This window comes from Lissotriton helveticus, chromosome 11 (assembly GCF_964261635.1).
Source record: "Lissotriton helveticus chromosome 11, aLisHel1.1, whole genome shotgun sequence".
In the NCBI taxonomy this organism is placed as follows: Eukaryota; Metazoa; Chordata; class Amphibia; order Caudata; family Salamandridae; genus Lissotriton; species Lissotriton helveticus.
In genome coordinates, this window is record NC_136072.1 from 1,038,039,740 (window position 1) to 1,038,062,642 (window position 22,903).

The following is a 22,903-nucleotide window of genomic DNA, read 5'->3' on the forward strand; positions in this document are numbered from 1 at the left end:
AACAACAGCAAGCATTCGGCCATCGGCATGTCCCCTTTCTTCTGCCTCCATGGACGCCATCCCCGCACGTCGGCATGGGAAGAGCCTCAGGACTGCCCCTTGCCCTCCGTACGTTCTTACCATGCGACACTGCGCGACCTGTGGCAAAAGGCACGGTTTGAGTTGGCAAAAGCAAAAGACAACTACAAGGAGCGAGCAGATGCTCATCGACAACGAGAACCCGCGTATCGCGAAGGCGATAGCGTGTGGCTTTCTATTCGGCACCTGAATGTGCATGGGCCCAAAAAACTGTTGCCACGTTATGTGGGCCCCTTTCTTGTGGAGAAGGTAGTCAACCCTGTGGCCATGAAGCTGTCCCTGCCTCCGCACATGAAAATCCATCCGGTCTTCCACGTCTCCCTGTTGCGGGCGGTTCAGTCTGGCGGTTCTCTTCCGTCTCCCCCTTCTCCGGTGGTGGTGGAGGGCCATGATGAATATGAAGTCAGAGCTATCTTGGGGTCCCGTCGTACCAAGGGCAAGCTGTTCTACCTAGTGGACTGGAAGGGGTACGGTCCAGATGAACGATCCTGGGAGCCCTTGTCCCATGTACGCCATGCTCCTGTTCTGGTCCGTGCTTTCCATCTACGTCATCCCCTGTGTCCTCGCCCTGTCTCTCTTTTCTGACTTCGGGGGTGGCTTTGGAGGGGTTCTGTTCTGGGGGTGGGTACTGTCACGGCTCGCGGCGTTGCCGCGGCCGGCCATTTCCGCAAACACACATGGGAGGCCGGGATACTCACTTCCGGCGGAAGTCGAGTACCCGGTCTAGTCACCAGGCAGCAAGGCTCAGAAGCACTTCCGGGGGAAAACGCATAAACCTCGCGTTTCCCGCCGGCTGAGTGCTTCGGATTCCAGTACCTTGCTGGAACACTCGTTTGCCGAGACCTGCATGCCCTTCCAAGCTCTTTGTTTCCGCTGCCTTCCCGGAGAGCCGCGCTGAAGGGATACTTTGTTTCCGCTGCCTTCCCGGAGAGCCGCGCTGAAAAGATACTTTGTTTCCGCTGCCTTCCCGGAGAGCCGAGCTGAAGGGATACTTTGTTTCTTACACTTCTAGGAGGCAAGCCGCGCTGAAGCGCTACCTTGTCTCAGAAAGCGCCATTCAGGAGCGCTTGTGCAATTCTTCACCTGGGGGTTCCAGGAAAAAGCTCATTTTTTGTTTTCATGACCCTTGGTGCGCAGGAGCGCCCTAAGGGTGTACATTGAACCTAGGATTGTGTTTTAGGTGTATACTTTAGTTTTCCCACCGCGCAGGAGCGCTATTGGGAATAACTCTGCCTACAGACCCTGTCACCTTACCAGGGATACCACATGTTTGGTGGTGGTTTCCGGTTGTCAGCTACCCGCGCAGGAGCGCTTTCATTTTGTTTTAGCTTGGGTGAACGCGCAGGAGCGCTTTCTTTAGTTTGCACTTGGCGATATCGCGCAGGAGCGCCTTCCTCGCTATTCACATCCGGAGCTGCACTCATCGGGGACCCTTCGTTTCAAGAGCCTTGGTGAGTCCTCAAGGGTAACTGGTCCTGTGTGTGTGTATGTGGGGTGGTTCCTTTTCGGGTCTGCTTCACTTTCTGATCTTTCTTGTTCTGGTTTCCAGTGACACCGGGACGCCCCACCAGCTCCACGCCATCCTTAACCCTACACCCTGGCTCCCATCCCTGCGTCCATCTCATCCCTGCTGGGTATAATCGTCCACGAGGGTCAGGTGGGTACAGGGACGGGTGCTCTTGTCGCCTCTGCGGAATCGCGCCACAAGCAAAGGTAAGACTTGTGGGGCAAACCTGACACTCGCCCACCTCTACTAAAAACCACAAACACAAAAAATAAATTCAGTAATACATAAAACAAATGTAAATTTTAAATAATACTTAAAGCAAATAAAATTGGAAAAAAAATGGTAGTCAGAGCTCATATATTTTAAAGTACTTTCATACACGATAATGAAGAAAAAAGAGTTTTGGTGCATTAAAGTATTTGCTTAAGATCACACAATTTATGCGAGGAAGGTACGATTTAACCAGGATTTCTTGTTTCACTTTCTACAAACCAGCCAAGAAATGGATCTCTATTTGTCTTTCCTTACATTAAGGCTTTGTTTTTACCTCTTAGTACATTTTCTGCGGTTTTTAAATACCGCACAAACTCAACCTGTTGGCCGAGCGCTTTACATGAGCCCCAGTAACAGTACACAAAGTCACATGCACTGTTTAAAGCCAAGGGAAAATTAAGTGATGTGCCCAGAATTACAGGATGTTGAGCGGATGCCAAGACTCAAACCTGATTCCCCAGTTAGCAGCTCTGACTGTAATGCCACATTCTGGGTAGAGGGAAGATGGCAGGCAAACAGAATCCACATGAAAGCTCGCCTCATTATAGACCTGAGGTTCCAACAGGACCTCGAGTTGAGCCAGGTTTAATGCTCGAGCCAGGCTCAAGCTTTCAGTGGTTCACCCACCTCTGTCTAAAACCACAAACACAAAAAATGTATTCAAAAATGCATAAAACACTTCAAGCGTGGGGCTGTGCTACGATGGGGGAAGAGGGAGATGATAGATGTGCTGCTGCTTCAGGAGACCCACATGCTGGGCTCCAAGGCCCTTAGCCTCCCGAGATATGGGTTTCAACAAGTATACCATGCCGGTTTTACAAGGGGCTCGCGGGGGGTGGCTATCCTGGTGCACCGCAGAGTGGCTTATGTGCATGAGAGGCAATGGATAGACCCTCAGGGCCACTTTGTTTTCATCAAGGGCCAGCTGGGTTCTGAACAGGTGGTGTTTGGTAGCGTGTACGCCCCCCCCCTCTCCAATGGGCCCTGTCTGAGCGGCTGTTCGCGCTGTGGGATGAGATTCCGGAGGTGCTGACCATGGTGGGAGGTGACTGGAATGAGGTTATGGATGTGGGCCTGGATCGTCGGAGGCAGGCGCCGGCTGTGGTGGATCCCCCCCCCGCTGCTGCTCCCACCAGATTGAGCGCGACTGCGAGTGGTCTGGGATGGGTTGATGTGTGGCGCCACTTTCATCCTGCTGAGCGTGAATTCACATTTGTGTCAGCGGTGCATGGGTCCTTTTCAAGGCTGGACTATCTGTTTGTGCCGGGTGCCTGTCTGAGTCGCGTCAGGGATGCGGTGATACTCCCCAGGGGCCTGTCTGATCACTCCCCGGTCCTGGCGACTATGACCCTCCCTTCCCGACGACAGCCGTTTAGATGGCGGATGTCGTCCTGGCAGCTGCAACGGCCCGAATACGTGCATCACCTGCGCGTGGCGATTGATCTTTATTGGCGTGAGAATCTTGTGGGTGATGTGGATGCAATGGTGGTGTGGGAGGCGCTGAAACCCACGGTACGGGGTATTGATATTGCATGGTGTGTGGCTGCTAGGCGGAAGCATCAGGAAGCCATTGTGACCGCTGCCGCCCGTGTGGAGGAGTTGGAACGGCGTGGTAGTCTTGGGAGCGACGAAGACGTGGTGCGGCGGCTCCTACAGGCCCAACAATCGTATGCCTCCGTCTTACACGATGAAGCCCGGCAGGCGTGGCTCGCCACGCGCAGCAGGGTATACCAGTGGGGCGACAAATCCTGCACTATGCTACACAGGTTGTGCCAGGCGACTTTCCAGCCTCTTGTGTTGCCGGGCCTTACGGCTGAGGACGGCTCAATTATGACTGACCCGGCCCTATTGGCGGCCAGCTTTGCCCGCTATTATGAGACGCAGTACGCCCCTTGTGACCAATTGGAGGAGGCTGGGATCTCCGCTTATCTTGACGACCTGCTACCGCGGGCCGTTCCTGATGAGACCAGGACCGCCCTGGACGCCCCGCTCACGGCTGAGGAACTCGGGGAGGCCCTTGGTCAACTGAATGCCGGGAAGGCGCCCGGCCCGAGTGGCTACCCGTGCGAATTCTATAAACAGTTTCACGTCCAGCTGGGGCCCCACTATCGGCGTGCCCTGGAGGCGGCGCGGGTACAGGGGGAGATGCCGCCGGACTGGCGCCATGCCGAGATCGTGGTCTTTTTAAAACCGGGCAGGGAGCCGGACAGGCACGACTCCTACCGGCCTATTTCCTTGTTAAACATCGAGGCTAAGATCCTGGCTAAGGCCTTAGCGAACCGCCTGCTACCCCACATCTCTGACCTGGTCCACCCGGACCAGGCTGGATTCATGCCTGGGAGGGCTACCCGACACAACATCCGACGGGCACAGGCGGCAGTGGATGCTATGGGAGCTAGCGATGAACAGGCGGCACTCTTCTTGGCGGATATGGACAGGGCCTTTGATTCTGTGAATTGGGTTTATCTGTTTGCCCTCCTGGCCCGCCTCAACCTGGGGCCGGTTTTCTTATCGTATGTCCGTCTCCTCTACACTAACGTGACGGCCTCGGTCCGTGTGGCCGGTGCTACCTCTGGGCGTTTCCATATAAGACGTGGCACTCGGCAGGGCTGCCCCCTGTCCCCGTATCTGTTTGCCCTTGCCATGGAGCCCCTGGCGTCGCGGGTACGAGTGGATGCCCGATTGTGTGGCTTTGTCTGGAATGGGGACCTGGCGGACAGGATTGCGCTGTATGCGGATGATGTCCTCTTCTTTCTCACCGACCTGCAACGCTCGGGCCCCCGGGTCCTGGAGATTATGCGGGCGTTTGGCGAGGCATCGGGCCTCCATCTCAACCTCAACAAATCGACCCTGTGGGTGCTGGGCGGCGGAGTGGTTGCCGACCCCTGGGCTGCGGAGTTGCGGGTGGCGACGGGAGGCCTAAAGTACTTTGGGCGTTTTTCTATCGTAGTCGCGGGCTGTGGCCTGGGCGCGTGGAGTCCTGCCGGTGTGGGAACGGGTACAGGCTGATGTCAAAACTTGGTCCAGGATGCCGCTCACTATCTTTGGTAGATCGGCCATCTTCAAGATGGTGGCGCTTCCGCGTCTACTGTACCAGCTCCAGAATTTCCCATACCCTATCGGCCTGGAGTGGTTCCGTCAGGTTAACTCTGTTTTGGGTCGTTTCCTGTGGGATGGGGGTGCGGCCAGAGTAGCACTGAAGACGTGTTTTCTGTCCACATACTGTGGCGGCCTGGCCACCCCGGACCTCCTCTCCTACTACCAGGCTTCCCAGCTACTTGTACTTAATGAGTGGTGGTATGGAGATAGAAGCGATCCAGCTTACGCCCTGGAACGGTCACTCATGGGTGACCATACGCTCCACACCATTCTGTATTCGGCTCGCCTGCGTCGCGGGTTACCCTCGGTCACAAGGGTGGTCTTTGCCGTGTGGCGACAATCCTTGCGCCGCATGGGATGGTGGGGCAAGTTGACGGCTGAGACGCCGCTTTGGCATAATGGTCTGCTCCCTGAGCTAGCGGCTCTGGCCGGCTTTGAGGGTTGGGAGGCCATAGGGGTTACACAACTGGGACAGGTCGTGTCTGGCACCACTCTCAAATCCTTCGAGGAGCTCCGCACGGAATTCCAGATGCCTCAGTCCCAATTCTTCCGTTACCTTCAGCTGCGCCATGCCCTCGCCCCGAGCGTCGCCGGTCTCGACTCCCTGCCAGAGTTTAGCCCGATCGAGGCCAAGGTGTTTATGGGAGACTTGGGAGACAGGAAGGTCTCCAAGATATACCAGACACTTGTTGTCCACTGCTCCTCCACCCTGCACTCCCTTCGGGAGGCGTGGGAGGTGGACGTGGGTCCCCTTGATGACGACGACTGGAGGGAGGCGCTGGAGTCCCCACGTGGAACTGCCATTGCTATCCGGCTCCGGCTCATTCAGTTCAGGTACCTGCATCGGGCATACTATACACGTGAACGTTTGTGGAAAGCTGGTTTGATTGCATCCCCGGAATGCTTGCGCTGTGGTGCGGTGCCTGGGTCCTTACTGCATACTGTGTGGACGTGTGGCCGGCTGACTGGGTTCTGGAGGGGTGTGTGGAGTTGCCTGGCTGAGGTGCTGGGCTGGGACCTTCCTCGTACCCACCGGTTGGGCCTACTGCACATCATGGAAGGGATTGGGGGTAACATGTATAAGCGCCATTTACTGCTCTTGGGGCTGGTTGTGGCCAAGCGAGACCTGGCCCGGGCATGGAAAGCGGTGAGGGCCCCCCCCCTTTCTGCTTGGAAGGCGGGGCTGGATTACTTCATGGGTCTGGAGAGACCGGTCTTTGAAGCAAGGGGCTGTCCCCACAAGCACTTCAAAATTTGGAAGCGTTGGGCTGACTATCGTGGTCTATTCCTGGACCCCCCAGCGGAGCGTGAGGAGGACATTTGTTCACAGTGACACTGTTGGCCCGAAGTACCATTGCCCTGGCGGCGCTGCACCTACTTGCTTTTCTTTATTGCTTTCTATGCACGTGTGGTGGGGGGGTGGGGGGTGTCCGGGGCGGGGGGGTGGTGTTGTGGGCTAGGGTGGGTCACTGGGGTGCTTCTATACTGAGCATATTTTCTGAGTCTACTCTCGCATTTGCTACCTATGTAATTGCTGTTTTGATGCTGTCGTGGTGTTCTTCGGTTGTGGAGATACCACATTCTCAATGCTCATTTGCTCAATAAAATTGGTTGTGGGAAAAAAAAAAAATGCATAAAACAAACATAAAATCCTACTTAAAGCACATACAGTTTAAAACAATAATAAATATAAATTACATGTTACAAATATTATCCATACATTCATAAATAGTTCAAATATAACATAAAATGTACACAATAAATAATCAATTTGAAAATGAAATATTTAGTTATCAATTGAACATTTAAATAACATAAAGAAAAAAAGAAAAAATTACCTCTCAAATAACTTCCCACCTTATGTGTCTACAAACCCAACTACCTGCTTCTAAAATATAAATTAATAATTAAACTATACAAAATCATGTAAAATTAACAAATTTGACTTAAAACAACAAATGAATAATTTACATAATTAATCATCATTAAATATTAACTGTACACTAAATATTAGTATTAATAACAAATGGTCATTTACTTAACTAATAACCCTATTCATCAACAAATCCAACAAAGGTATAAGTTACTAATTAAACTTTTTTTCAGATGCAGCCACTGAGCACACCTCCATCCACAGGGCACCTGGCAAGGCTTTCAGCTCATAATATAGCACTGGAAATTCATCTAGGTTTAAGGTAGCATGGTGCAATTGAGCACCCTTCTATGTTGAAAGTCTGGTGATGCCATTAGGCAATTCACTGTGTTAAAAGCCACATGATGCCATTGGTGCTGATTGACCTGCACATCACCCTACAGCAGTAAGGCATCTGAAGTACCTTGCACCAAAATGTGATGGAATTAGTAACAAGTTCCCCGGGGGAAATCAGTCTTACCCGCACCTCACAGGATCAGAGCGACCGGAGTTCCTGAGAGCCCCTTCCACACCTGCTGGAGCGGCAGCATCCGATTTAGGTGAGTTTGCTGCACGCGCCCAAGTTGGTAGCACTCAGTGGTTAAAAAGTCCTCACACTCGGTTGCACCTTTGCAGCAACAAGAGGTTCTCACAAGCTCCTCTTTGCAGTGTACGTCTCTGGTTCCTCCCAGGATGGGGTGGGTGATGATATGAAGCTCCTGGTGTGAACCCTTTGTGCAGGGCAGGTGCCTAGGATCCCCCAGTGGCCTCACTCCTCTCTGCGACGACTCTGACGAGATCACACAATTTGCTGGTCCCTGTGACCTCCTGTGGCAAACGGGGTGATCCTTTCCTCATGCTACATGGGCTCTGGCCCAATCAGCACAGTTTCAAGAGCCTTGGTGAGTCCTCAAGGGTAACTGGTCCTGTGTGTGTGTATGTGGGGTGGTTCCTTTTCGGGTCTGCTTCACTTTCTGATCTTTCTTGTTCTGGTTTCCAGTGACACCGGGACGCCCCACCAGCTCCACGCCATCCTTAACCCTACACCCTGGCTCCCATCCCTGCGTCCATCTCATCCCTGCTGGGTATAATCGTCCACGAGGGTCAGGTGGGTACAGGGACGGGTGCTCTTGTCGCCTCTGCGGAATCGCGCCACAAGCAAAGGTAAGACTTGTGGGGCAAACCTGACACTCGCCCACCTCTACTAAAAACCACAAACACAAAAAATAAATTCAGTAATACATAAAACAAATGTAAATTTTAAATAATACTTAAAGCAAATAAAATTGAAAAAAAAATGGTAGTCAGAGCTCATATATTTTAAAGTACTTTCATACACGATAATGAAGAAAAAAGAGTTTTGGTGCATTAAAGTATTTGCTTAAGATCACACAATTTATGCGAGGAAGGTACGATTTAACCAGGATTTCTTGTTTCACTTTCTACAAACCAGCCAAGAAATGGATCTCTATTTGTCTTTCCTTACATTAAGGCTTTGTTTTTACCTCTTAGTACATTTTCTGCGGTTTTTAAATACCGCACAAACTCAACCTGTTGGCCGAGCGCTTTACATGAGCCCCAGTAACAGTACACAAAGTCACATGCACTGTTTAAAGCCAAGGGAAAATTAAGTGATGTGCCCAGAATTACAGGATGTTGAGCGGATGCCAAGACTCAAACCTGATTCCCCAGTTAGCAGCTCTGACTGTAATGCCACATTCTGGGTAGAGGGAAGATGGCAGGCAAACAGAATCCACATGAAAGCTCGCCTCATTATAGACCTGAGGTTCCAACAGGACCTCGAGTTGAGCCAGGTTTAATGCTCGAGCCAGGCTCAAGCTTTCAGTGGTTCACCCACCTCTGTCTAAAACCACAAACACAAAAAATGTATTCAAAAATGCATAAAACAAACATAAAATCCTACTTAAAGCACATACAGTTTAAAACAATAATAAATATAAATTACATGTTACAAATATTATCCATACATTCATAAATAGTTCAAATATAACATAAAATGTACACAATAAATAATCAATTTGAAAATGAAATATTTAGTTATCAATTGAACATTTAAATAACATAAAGAAAAAAAGAAAAAATGACCTCTCAAATAACTTCCCACCTTATGTGTCTACAAACCCAACTACCTGCTTCTAAAATATAAATTAATAATTAAACTATACAAAATCATGTAAAATTAACAAATTTGACTTAAAACAACAAATGAATAATTTACATAATTAATCATCATTAAATATTAACTGTACACTAAATATTAGTATTAATAACAAATGGTCATTTACTTAACTAATAACCCTATTCATCAACAAATCCAACAAAGGTATAAGTTACTAATTAAACTTTTTTTCAGATGCAGCCACTGAGCACACCTCCATCCACAGGGCACCTGGCAAGGCTTTCAGCTCATAATATAGCACTGGAAATTCATCTAGGTTTAAGGTAGCATGGTGCAATTGAGCACCCTTCTATGTTGAAAGTCTGGTGATGCCATTAGGCAATTCACTGTGTTAAAAGCCACATGATGCCATTGGTGCTGATTGACCTGCACATCACCCTACAGCAGTAAGGCATCTGAAGTACCTTGCACCAAAATGTGATGGAATTAGTAACAAGTTCCCCGGGGGAAATCAGTCTTACCCGCACCTCACAGGATCAGAGCGACCGGAGTTCCTGAGAGCCCCTTCCACACCTGCTGGAGCGGCAGCATCCGATTTAGGTGAGTTTGCTGCACGCGCCCAAGTTGGTAGCACTCAGTGGTTAAAAAGTCCTCACACTCGGTTGCACCTTTGCAGCAACAAGAGGTTCTCACAAGCTCCTCTTTGCAGTGTACGTCTCTGGTTCCTCCCAGGATGGGGTGGGTGATGATATGAAGCTCCTGGTGTGAACCCTTTGTGCAGGGCAGGTGCCTAGGATCCCCCAGTGGCCTCACTCCTCTCTGCGACGACTCTGACGAGATCACACAATTTGCTGGTCCCTGTGACCTCCTGTGGCAAACGGGGTGATCCTTTCCTCATGCTACATGGGCTCTGGCCCAATCAGCACAGTAATCTCCTTGTGGCAGCCTCTCCTGCCATACAGACTTGCAGGATACTATCGCATACGAGCAACAGCCCTTACCACATGGAAATTTCACACTGCATCCCTTCCTGGCACACAGGGTTGCCGCTTCCCTCTACACATGGTCTTCGGCCGGATTTGCACAGTGATGCTTTTGGCTCAGTTCACGGGGGCCCTCCTCTGGCATACGAAGGTCGCTGACTTCGTTCTGCACACGGGCAATGACCTGATTGGGACAGCAGCCGTCGTCTGACACCTCACAAAGGGAGTCCATTCAACATGGCTCTCCACTGGACCTCGCTCCCTCCAATGCTCTCCTCCTCCTCACAGAGCACAGTGGTCTCGGCAAGCAGGCCAGCACTGGTTCTCTATGCTCCAGTGCAGGTAATCTTGGTTTCCTAGGTGATGTACCCTCCCCAGCAGGAAACTAGAAGATCTTTGTCCCCAGTGCTGGTCACAGGCAGAAGTCTTTAAAGTCTGAGTCTTAAACGTTTATGTTGGGGGCCTGCTTCATTTTTACAGCCCACTCCTCTGCTCTCTTCTTCCTCTTGAAAGCAGTTTGTCACAGCAAAAGCGACTCCAAAGCTGATATCCCCACAACAAAGGCCATGGGAGTGACTAGAGTTCACACCTGGATGTCAGTCACAGTGATTTGTGTATCAAAAGGTTAGCCCAGGGCCCAGCCTACTCCATATGATTCCCTTATCAGCCCCATCTCCTTTCTGAGATGAGCCCAGACCCCTCCCTTGTGACAGCTCACTAAATAAAGAGCGTCCTATGAAGTGTACTGGGGAAGCCTGGCTCTCCCCTATTCAGTGTGTGTCGCACCCAGCTTACACAAAAGCATCAGTACACAAATCTGTCTGATGGGATTTCTCTACCTTCTCTCTCTCTGTTTCACCATACAGGCCTGGGTCTCCCAAAATGGAACCCAGGGCCTTCCATGTAGAGCACAATCCACGGGCAGACATACAACCAGTGCAAGCATACAACTTACACGCACTACACAGCACTGTATCCTTCATGTACCGGACCACTCACAGGCACACATACATCCAGCACATGCATTTACTATGCATGCACTGCACAGCATGACATCCTCCATGAATTGCACCACTCATGGGCACACATCCACCCAACACATGCACTCACCATGCACACACTGCCCAGTACTGCATTATCCTTGTCTTGTCCTCTTCCCAAGCACATATACACCCAGCGCAGATACACTATTCATGTGCTTTGCAGCACTACACACCAAACAAATGTCGGGCAAGGGTGACTTAAGCACATAGCAGTGAAACTTTAAAATAAGTGAGCCTGTCGGCCTCACTCCAGTGACAGAGATTAAATGGGACCTGTTCACTCCTACTGATCACTACGCAGTATGCTGCCACCGCTGCTTTTGTGCAACTAAAACCCTGGTGAAGGCAGAAGCCACTCAACACTATGAGTGTAGAGCTTTGGGCTCCCCTCTTGGTACAGCAAGACCACAATCTGTTAGACAAGCTTATGTCATGGCCCACATGCATCATCCTTGTTTTCCTATAATTCAGCATTAGGAATCTAGACATCAACACAATTGGGCACTCAGGGCAGGGGTGCATGTCCATTATCGTTCAGAGGACTTTTCTGCCCCAACAGTTAGTGTCTTGTTGCAACTCACTAGTATATAACAACAGCACAAACAGGACTTTGCTATGCATAAAAGAACCCCAAGTCTTACAATTGTTTTATCTACTCTATGTACATGTTCAATACCTTCTCTTTTCCTTCGTATTTCTGGTTCTCCAAATTCTAAGCGCTCTGAAGTTTTGATCCTCATGAAATCCTTTAATTTTTTCTCGTGGTCCAAGTTGCGTATGAGCTCTGTAAGTTCGATGTGATACATTGCAATTTCTTTGGCATGCCTCTCCTTTATGGCTGCAATCCTTGCCCCTGCCTCCGAACTAAACAGAAAGACATATTGATAACATATTCATTCATTGCAGTATACCATTACTAATGCTATGAGACACACAGTAGACACAGGTTTAACAGAAAATATAGTATGTGTATAAGCACATGGAAAATTTGCTAAGCATGCTTTAAATCTCTTACGTCAATTAGAACATTGGTATGCATAGAGCTCTAATGCAACCAACTGAGCAGCAGCCTTGTAAGAAATTGGGATATTGTTTGGGAGAGGTAGAAGCCCCACTCAAATAGTAAACACAATACATATCAAGGCAAACAACAGAAGTCATTAAACTAACCTGTGCTAGGTAAGTTGGAACAAAGTAATTAGGCTTAACTTAGCGGCAAAGTGTAAAGTAGTTATTCATCACACAAAAAGTAATAAAGTGAAAACAAAATATAATAAAAATCTCACATTAGAAAATGAAAGTACATTTTAATAAATAAATCGACACCACCATGATCAAAATCCAATCAGTAGAACCAGAGATTTGTAAAGTTTTAGGTATAAAAAGTGTCCAAACGGTACAAAATGCATCTGTGGGTATCTGGTCTCATTGGACTAGGACAAAGTGAACAAAGTGACAAGTTTAGGCAGACTGAGATGGAGCACAGGTCAGGTCCAGGGTGAAGTTCAGGCTGCTGAGAGTGGTACCTTATGTCCTTAATGCAAAGTCTGTGTGTAATTGCTTTGCAGGGCCTTGAGTCGCTCGTCGTCAGATCCAGTGAGACCTTTGGGTCACTGCTGCAGAGCTCTGCATTGCTCTGCATTGGATCTGGTGTAACCCTTAAAATGGGATTGGCGTGCCGCTGCTTTGTAAGGCTGTGCATCACTCTGCATCTGACACGGTGAAGGCTTCGATTCGGAGTGGTGCAGCTTTACAGGGCCCTGCTTCGCTTTCTATCAAATCTGATGGAACATTTAGTTAGGAATGCAGGATTAGACTCTGATGCCAGCCAATGGCCCTGGACCTGAGGGCACCACTTGGAGATCAGGACTCACTCCAGCAGGGGCCAGCAGGAGGGCTCAGGCAAGTCAAGTTAGTGCTAGTCAGATAGGCAGTTGCTGGGCAGGCCCCTAGAAGCGTTTTGTGACCTTGTAGCTTACGCAAGAGGCCCTTGGAGTCCTTCTGGGTAGCCTAAGATCAAGGGAAGCAGGCCCAATATTCCTTCTTCAGACTGCAAGGCAGCCCGTCAACAGCTTGACAGTCCTTCTTCTGAACTTTCCACAGGTTCAGGAGTGTTCTGATGAGTGGGTCTGAAGGTCCCATGTTCATGTATGGTGCCAGCCTTTGTGTGGGGGCATTCCCTGACCTACCCTCAAAACTGGTTGCGGTCAGTTCTTCCCCCAGTCATGGCTCCACACTCTAGGGTGACAATGGCAAGGGCAGATCTGGTGTCAGGTTCCTTTGTGTCTGACCTCGGTAGGGCCCTTTGATGTGTATTCTGGGTGGGGGCAGCTCGTCTCCAGCAATCTTGTCAAGGAGACCTACACCACTCACACCTAGGCCTTCTTTGTTCCCCATCAGGGCCAGACTGGCCATAGCGGGCACTGGGCAATCCCCCAGTGCGCCGCATGGGTGGGGGCCGGTTTTGGGCCCCTGGGGGCCGTTTTTGTTACAAGAAAAGTTTTTGCAGCATAGCTGCAAAATCGGCCCTGTACCAAAATCGGCCAAAAATCGGCCCCGGCAAAGAGCTCGGCAGCAACTCCGGGCATGTTCCCAATACACAAACCTCAACATCAGAGACATTCACCGTCATGTGACCCAGGACACTGGAAGAAAGGCACAGTTGGTTAGGATCAGAAAATGCCAACTTTCTAAAAGTGGAATTTTCATAATTGTAACTGAAATCTGACATTGCCATTAAAGAGGATTTTAAATAACAATTCATTAGAGTGTAATCTGTATAACTCTATATCCTCCCAATCTGAAGCTAGCACTTATCAAATTGAATAAGGTAGCCCAATGTTAGTGTATGGGAGTGTTAGCCATATGGAAAACCTCCTTTACCCCCTACTCCACATGCCATTAACCCGCATTTTTTACTCTGCAAAATCTTTTACAATGCAGGGCTTTACACCGCAAACTATTACAATGCATTCCCCAAAGTAACACCCCAGTGGAGTTAGAATAGTAAATAACGTTGTAATGGGGATTGCGTTCTGATGGATTGCATTGTAAAGCCCTGCGTTGTAAAAGATTTTGCGGTGTAAAAACTGAGTGGTAATGGCATGCGGAGTAAAAGTGAGCGGGGTAAAGTGTCCTATTCTAGCCATTCACCAGCGAAAAACGACCACAGGAGTTTTTCACTGTTAGGGCATGTAAACCCTAAACCCACATGTCCTACTTTTTTTAATACCACATACCCTGTCCTTTGAACCTTTGGGACTTCCCTCGGGAGTCACTTGTAAGTATTAAAACGTATGGTTAGGGCCTGGCAAAAGGTTTATTTTGCCAGGTCAAAATGGCAGTTTAAACTGCGCTAAACGCTGCAGTGGCAGGCCTGGGGCATGATTTAAAAGGCTGCTAAAGTGGGTGGCATAATAAGCACTGCTGCCCCCAGTAGCATTTAATTCATAGACCCTGGATACATATAGTACTACTTACAAGTAAATTAAATACTCCAGTCATGTGTAGGCCCATTATACAATGTTTTCAAGGGAGAGCACACACACTTTATCACTGATTAGCAGGTGAAAAGTGCACAGAGACCTAAAAGCCAACTATAACTCATTCAACGAGAAAAGGCAGAGGCAAGAAAACATCCGGGGTCAGAAAGGGCCAGATGCAACAAAGCAGCTATTAACTTTGATATATGCATTTGAAATTCAGCTGCTCTAAACTACTATTTCTCCCCCTCTTCTCAAGATCAGTGGACATTCAGGGGGAGGGAAGAGGCTGAGGCAAGTAAGAAGCAGTGGTCGAAGTGGGTGGGAACGGCAGGGCACGGCGTGCCCCTACTTCTTTAATTCTGTAGATTCCGTTCCCCTACTTTTTTATTATGAACATGCGTCCCTGGACATCAGAAATATTCTGTTCGTGGACGGGCGGTGAGCAGAGAAGGAAAAAGTCTCTGTCTCTTACTTCCTGCCCAGACAAGACAAGGAAGGTGTCGCTTCTGCTCTGCCGCTGGCAGCTGCCCCCTCTTTCTTACTCTTATTCCGTCTCGTTCTGTCTAACTCCTCACTTTTCCGAAAAACATGAATCAAGAAATGGTTATCACCGTCTCTTCCTGTCGTCCATTTGTACCCCCGTGAAATGGATGCAAAAAAGAAAAACACTTTTGCTGGAAATGCCGTTTTGACATTTTTCTATTCCAAAGTGCAGCCTCGGAAATAAAATATTCAACCTCTGAAAAATAATTAAATAAAGCAAGATGGAGTGTTCTTAAAGTGGCCAGATAATAATTTTTTTCAAACCCCAACACATTAGCGCCACTTTACAGAGTTTGCCAGTAAAGCGCTACTTTTGGTTTCTTGTCTTTCTTTGAACAGCATTGTTTTCCTCCAATACCTCCTACATGGAGGTACTGCAATACCTGGCTGATGGGTGGATTGGAAAACAAAATGTGTACGGCGGCTTTGTGTTTACAAATGTGGTCTTTTGAAACCATACTGCTTACGTTTTGTAAGCATATAAGCAGTGGCCATTGAAATGGGTCCTTTCTGGGACCTGTAGTTATGTCCTTAACTTTTCAGGCAAAAATACTTGTTGATTTCTGAATAATGACTGTAAAAGTGTTAAGTTCACCATGTTCCTGCTTACATTTTACATGCTTTATTAAATCTTTCATTCCTTATGAGTGTTTGCTTTTTCCAGGATGTTGTTACCTTTTCTTTTAGGCAGCATATTGCTCTTTTTTTTTTTTTCCTTTAGTCCTCATTGTGCAACGTTTAAGTAAGGAGATATCGGTGTCCCACTTTCCCTTTATTCCCTTCCCATCCCACCTTCCTGGTGGATTCCGGGACTTATCCTTCTGGGAAATTTTGGGGCCCCTTACTTCCAATTACTATTTTGAAGGTTACTCTCCGGGGTTGGTTGAGCTAGCCATTTTGGCTACTCTATTTGGCCTTCAACCAGTTGGATTGTTGCTTGCACTAATCATAGGACTTAAGGAAAAGAGAAAAAAAAAAAAAAAAAACATATACAACCAAATTAGAGAGGACAACCCCACTTCCATTAGATCTTTAGACGCCAGAATGATGATTCTCCCATAACTCCCAAAACCTATATTTTTTAGAAAAGGGTTTCTTCTTTTTGTCTAAACTATACATTTTTAGAATTGTCGTACGCCACTCACCCCTAGTCGGTGGAATTGGGGTGATCCACTTTAAACAAATCTCTCTCCTAGCCAAGAGAATCAAAATAAACACCAGATTTTCTTCATGTTTTGTTAGCTTGACTACTGGGGGAGAGCCAAATACCCCAAATAATACTAAGCCAATACTCACAGTTAGCTGCTTTCCCAGTACCTCTTCAATAGTCTTACCCACTTCCTTCCAGAAACCGTCGAGATGGGGGCACTGCCAGAACATATGCAGGTCATTGGCCTTCGTTAAACCACATTTTGGACAGGACTTCACCGTAGATCCGCTGAATTTGGATAATTTTTCCGGCGTCCAATAAGCTCTGTGAGTGGTATATAAATGGTTTCTTTTTAATGCCGCAGATGTTACTATTGACCAGCATTTGCTCATTGATACTTGCCATAGGTAGGTCGTATCCAGCGTTGGCAGATCTTTCCCCCAAATTCTCTCCGGCATCCGAAATTCCTCCTCCCCTGCAGCTATGAGAGCCCAGTACCAAAATGATATTTCCTTCTTGAAGGGTTTTTCCAACATTTTCTTTTCCAGGAGTATATTGCCAGTCTTGGTTTCCTTCACGGACTTTGTCCAGCTCAAGAGTTGGTAATACTTGAATTTGGATAATGAGGAATTCATGGTCTGATTCAGAATCTCCCACTCCATGATTTTGTTCTGATATAACAGTTGTCCCCATGTTGTTATTCCTGCTGTTTTTAGGGGAGTTGAAAGGGAGTCCTTAAGGCACTCAGGTGTAGAAGGTGAGTTCCATATTGGGGCTTTATCACTGTGGAGTGGGATATTCACTGTAGATCTAATACAGTACCAAGATTTAGCGGCCGCCCTCAGAGTCTTCAGTTTAATTTTTTTGAAGAATTTCGGGTGACCGAATTTAAAAAGGAAGTGGCTGGTGTTCTTTGTTAACTTCTGTAAATATAATGGGTAGTCTTCATAAGGGCCTAGCATAATTCTTATATTTTTAAATTGAAATGCTCTGCAATATTCCAGGATATCTGGGGTAGCTAGCCCTCCCTGGTTTTTCCTTCTCCTTATTTTAGTCCAAGCAATTCTGGGTTTTTTAGATGACCATATAATGCTTGATAACTCTCCCTGGATTTTCTTTATGTGCTCCCTATTGAATTCCAACGGAATTGCACCAAAAATAAAAGTAAACTTAGGCAAGATTGACATTTTTAGGATGTTCGATTTCCCCAGGATCGTCAAGGGTAGGCCTTTCCATACATTCAATAATCTCTTAACTTCCACCTGTACCTTCTGTGATCAGTTTTTGAAACCCATCGTTCAAAATACACCTACATATTTGAAGGACACTAAGAGTTTACTCCACCAATTACAGTCTATGTCCTTTGACACTAACTCGATAATACTGGCTACCCTAGACATAGAGAGTCTGTATACGAGTATTCCTCAACATGAGACGATCAAAGTTCTAAGTTCAGCTCTCAACTCAGTCTCTTGGGAGTACACCACCCCCAAAGAATTTATAATAGACTGTGCGACCATTGCACTCAAAGAAAACTTTTTTGCATACAAGGGACAACTGTTCCTCCAATGCTCTGGCACCTCGATGGGCAGTACTTTTGCCCCGAGCGTGGCGGGGTTATATGTGTCTGATTTCGAAGCAAAGAATATCCAATCCATTACGAACCCCTTCACTGGAAATATATTCTTTTGGAAGCGCTATATAGATGATGTGCTGCTGATTTGGAAAGGGAGTATGGAACGTCTAATGGAATTTCTCGGATGGATCAATACCATCAACAGATATCTGAAATTCACTCACACTGTAAGTACCACTGAGGTGGTTGTCCTTGACATACTGATAACTAATAGTGGAACAACTCTAACCACGAAAACTCACTATAAAGCGACTGCAAAAAACAACTTGCTACAATTTTCCAGTTTTCACCCACGCCCATTGAGGGAAAATCTGCCCTATGGGCAGTATCTCCGTATTCGGCGTAACTGCAGGAGTACACATGATTTCAAAGAACAATCAACTGACTTGACTAAGAAATTACAACAAAGAGGTTACCCTAACCATATCCTGAATAAAGGATTTAAACGGGCACGTAATCAGCCCCGTGAAGTCCTCTTGGAACCACAACTGAGAACTGTGGAGGAACCTCCCCTTACATGTGTTACTACCTACAGTACCTTGTCCAACTTGATGAAAAAATCTGTGAACAAAAACTGGAAAATAATTTCTAGCACTAAGAAGGATTGGCAGAAACCCCTTTTCTCATTTAGGAAAGGTCGTAGTCTAAGAGACTCCTTAGTGCATACCAGACCTAAAGAACCAGCTCCCTTGCCAACACGCAGTATCACTGATGCATGGAATCTACCTAGGGTCACCGGACATTACCCATGCTCCAATTGCTCCGTGTGCCATCTGACAACGGCCACGAAATCGTTGTCCTTGGAACCGGACAAAACCTGGTGGCAAAGATCGCACACCAATTGTAACTCAGCCAACGTTGTCTACCTCATCATGTGCCCCTGTTCTTACCGATACGTGGGCATGACCACGAGGAAGGTCAAGCAGAGGGTGTGTGAACACAGGAGTAATATAAGATGCAAGAAGACCACCACCAAGATGAGTGATCATTTCTTGCAAGCTAACCATACCACCAACGATCTAAGATGGACTGTAATTGAACAGCTCTCTGAAGGCCCAAATATTGCTGAAAGACTATTTGAAAAAGAGCAGCGATGGGTGTATCGGCTTGGCACCCACCTTAGTGGTATGAATGATGACATTCCTTGGGGGACTATCAGAAAATAAACATTCCCATGTGCATGAACTCTGTCCATTGGTTCGGCGGTCATATTATACCAGGCATCCATGCTATGTATCAGCTTTAACAGATGACCTCACTCTCATTCGTTATTGAAGGGATTTAGCCTAGCTTCGAAATATACTTCGAAATATACTTCGAAATAATACTTCTTTAACACCTGCTAATCAAACTAGTAAGCTTACCTTCAACCAAATTAACCCCCACTGTGACCCTGCTGTTTTTTTAACTTGTTTTTGCTTTTCGAGCTTGTTCATTGTTTTTCCCCCGAGATTAGACTTATTATGGGAACTTCTGCGGAGGGTCCCTGGGTGGGTAGATGAAACGACCCATTCCCCGTCCTCATAGTCGATAAGAGAATTTTAACATACTGTAGTTTTTCTCTTACAGTTTTACTCTTACTGTTTTATTTAATTAAAATTACCTCCTCAGTTTGACTCGCCTTTTCAGTCAACTGGATAGTAGTTGAGACGTCGCAGTCTCTCTATGTCTATGACTGAACGTTTACGCCGACCGCCTTTCCTCATTGGTCGACTACACGCAAACGCGCCTTCGGCCACGCCAATTCCAGGAAGAGCGCGCGCTGTTGACGGAGCCCCGGCTTCATATACAGCTCAACCACATCGGCTCTTGATCGTCGAGACGCGGTCTTGAGGGCTGGTCAGGTTTACACACGGGTGCCTGGCGTAGTGGGCGTGAGTGTGGTCCCGGTTTTCTTCTGCTTCCTTCGGTATGAGCTAAGTACCTTCGAGGCTTCTCTACTAAGTTTGTCTCGTGTTTGTTTGTCTCTCTACGTTACAGGATGTGCCAAATGCGCCGTCACCCCCCTCTCGCAGTCTATGGGGTGATATTTTCTCTCCTTCAAAGTGAGAACCATTAAACGAGCATCTCGTTTTTCTGGGGATATTGGTCACAGGCCTTTGGCCCATTGATCGCTTAGTTCCTATCAAAGAACGCGTTATAGATTGAGAAACGCCCATCCCCCACCATACCACGCAGTTTCCACGCGCTGCATGTAATGACACATGCTCACTGGTGGGCCACATTTGTGTTCGCCCATCAACACTGGCACAACGTGATAATGATATTTCACCGATAACGCTATCATGTAGTACGATAAGATATAGCACAGGCAGAACCACACACCTCTGCGAAATAGTCATGTGCTGTGCACTTTCCTGTACATTTGAGCACTAGTCACCATTGTGTGTCTGTTGGTCTGCAGAACAATAACTAATTGTGCATTTGTCTGTTCATGTCTGTTTGTACCCTTTATCTTTACAGGTGCATCTGATTTTTGAGTCTCTCATTTTGAGACCAGAAGGGTTGTGCCTCCCGTTTTTTGATCGGTGAAGCCACCTTCACAGAGCACTCCGACAGATATTTTAACTTTCACGTCCTTTGGTAGGGTGGGCCTTAGCGTGCCCATACCGCCGGGGTTTAGTCACTTTAGGTCCTGACGAATGCCAGGTTAATTATACCAACATTGGCAGAAACATGTTGACCGCTCACGTAATGTTATTGGAAACAGGCCATCCAAGTTAGTTGACCTTGTTTACCAACACATTTTTTAATATGTCCTTGGTGATCAACCATTAAATTAATTTTTGATACACTCAAGCCATTTTTAAATCACCACATCACTCTATTCACTTGAACTTGTCACTTAGCCTTCACACCTTCACATTACCCGCTCCGCAGTAAATCTGGCGTTGAAGCACACTGGGGTGACATTCGGTCACACCCAGTGGGGCCCGATGATGAAGCATGTCACCGACCAGGTCGGTGAGTGAGGGCTTTCTTAACACACCTAATGGGTGTTGTTTGATTTCTAGTGCTCAGCTATCTTTGTGTCCTTCACTAAGTAGCACTCTTTTGTTGTTAGTTTCCTTCTGGAGATTAGCCTGTGCTACCTTATCTAGATCTTTGAGCAAGTCGATACCCAAGTATCTGATTTTTTCCTTATTATAAGGACTTTGATAGTTCTCGTTCCAAGTCATGGTTTCTGTCTTAGACTTGTTTATTAGGTAGCCCGAGATTTTCCCAAACTTCGTTAATGTTTCCTCAGTAGCTTTGAGGGCCTCCTTAAGATCAGCGGTGAAAATCATGAGGTCATCGGCATAAAGAGACACTTTTTTATGCCAATCTTGATATGAAAAGGGGGCAATATCGGGGTGGTTCCTAAGACATTCCGCTGCAGGCTCAATGTACAGGTTGAATAGTAATGGGGATAAGGGACACCCCTGGCGTGTTCCCCTCTTAATCGAGATTTGGTCAGTCAGCTCCCCATTTATTAATATTCTGGCCTTAGGTAAATTATAAATATTTTCTACCATCTTTGAGATATTAATTCCTACATCAAACTTTTTCAACACCTCACTTAGATAGATCCAATTGACTCTGTCGAACGCTTTTGCCGCGTCGACAGTAATTATAGACAAAGGTAGTTTCTCACTCGTAGCTATGTCCACTGCTCCAATAAGCTCATGAGTTAGTTCTTGTAAGTTTCTTCCCGCCACAAACCCTTTTTGATTAGAGTTAATCAGAGTGCCCACTACTCGTCCAAGTCTCTTCGCCATTACTTGGGTGAAGATTTTGTAGACACAATTTAAAATAGATATAGGGCGATACGACTCGCATTTCTTGGGATTTTTACCTGGTTTTAGGAGGACTGTGATAGTTGCATCGTTCTAAGACTCTGGGAGGCTGCAATTTTCAAGAAAGATTTTATTAAAGAGGGAAGTAAGAGGTGTCACTAAGGTGTCCTTTAGTTTGATATATAGCTCGTTTGGAAGGGCATCTGGACCTGCGGCCTTGCCTCTTTTGAGATTTCTTATGATTCCCTTTACTTCTTCCGTAGTGATTTCAGTGTTTAACTCATCTTTCATCTCTTGTGATAAATTAGGAAGATTTTGTGTATCTAGAAATGTATTTATCTCTTCCACTGTTGGGTTACAATCCTCAGAGTAGAGTTCCCCGAAGAAAGCTGTGAATTCATGCCTTATTATTTCTTCTTCTGCTCCATTATGCGCTGGATTACTAGGGTCTATGTAGGCGATTTTATTTCTGGACCTTTCTGTTCTTGTCTTCCACGCCAGTAGTTTTCCGCAGCCTTCCCCGTATTCATAATGGGCCCACTTACTGCAGTCCCATCTTTCTCTGATTCTATCTTCCAGGATCTCAGAAAGTTTGTCTTTTTGCTTAGTTCTTTCTAATTCTAATTCCGGCCCCCCAGAGTCTGTTAAGATCTGTTGGTCTATTACGATGATCTTATCTTCTATCTTTTGGATCTCTTTTTTAAGCTCTTTTGATTTATGTGAGGCAAGACCCAAAATCGCTCCTCTGATCACTGCTTTATATGAGTCCCAAACTATATGAGATGGGGCGCTCTCGTTATTTATCTCAAAAAAGCTTTTAGTTTCTTGCCTAAGTCTAGTGACAATATCAGGATTTAGGAGAGTCGTGCGATCCAATGTCCACCTTGGGGGTTTCATTACTTCTTTTAGTGATAGTGTCAATTGGACCGCAGAGTGATCTGAGAGATGTGCTGGTAGATGGACCACTTGTTGAGTCTTTTCCAACAGGCCTTGGTCTATTAGAAAAAAATCTATTCTAGATTGTATCCCTAACTTTTTGTTCTTGAACGTGAAGTTCTCTATCTTATCTCCCTTTTCTTTCCAAATGTCAATTAGAATTAGATCCCTTTTATACATTTTCAGCCATTCTCTCATTTTTGGCAGGTTTGCTTGTTTCCCCCTTGGATACCGATCAGCTTTCGGGTCTGGGATGATATTAAAATCCCCTCCCATAATAAGCGAGCCTGGTACAGAAATTAAATGGTTAAACAGAGTCTGCAGAGGAGCAGGGTCATCTAG

The 22,903-nt window shown here is 46.8% G+C and overlaps 1 protein-coding gene across 1 annotated transcript in view; it reads right to left on the reverse strand.

Annotated features, from left to right (window-relative positions):
• Nucleotides 1–22,903, reverse strand: part of CCDC63 (coiled-coil domain containing 63) — a 216,431-nt gene that overhangs the window by 81,118 nt on the left and 112,410 nt on the right. The window contains exon 6 of the mRNA XM_078666129.1: nucleotides 11,712–11,899. Coding sequence (XP_078522255.1) covers nucleotides 11,712–11,899 — 188 coding nt within the window. The remainder of the gene's footprint in view (nucleotides 1–11,711; nucleotides 11,900–22,903) is intronic.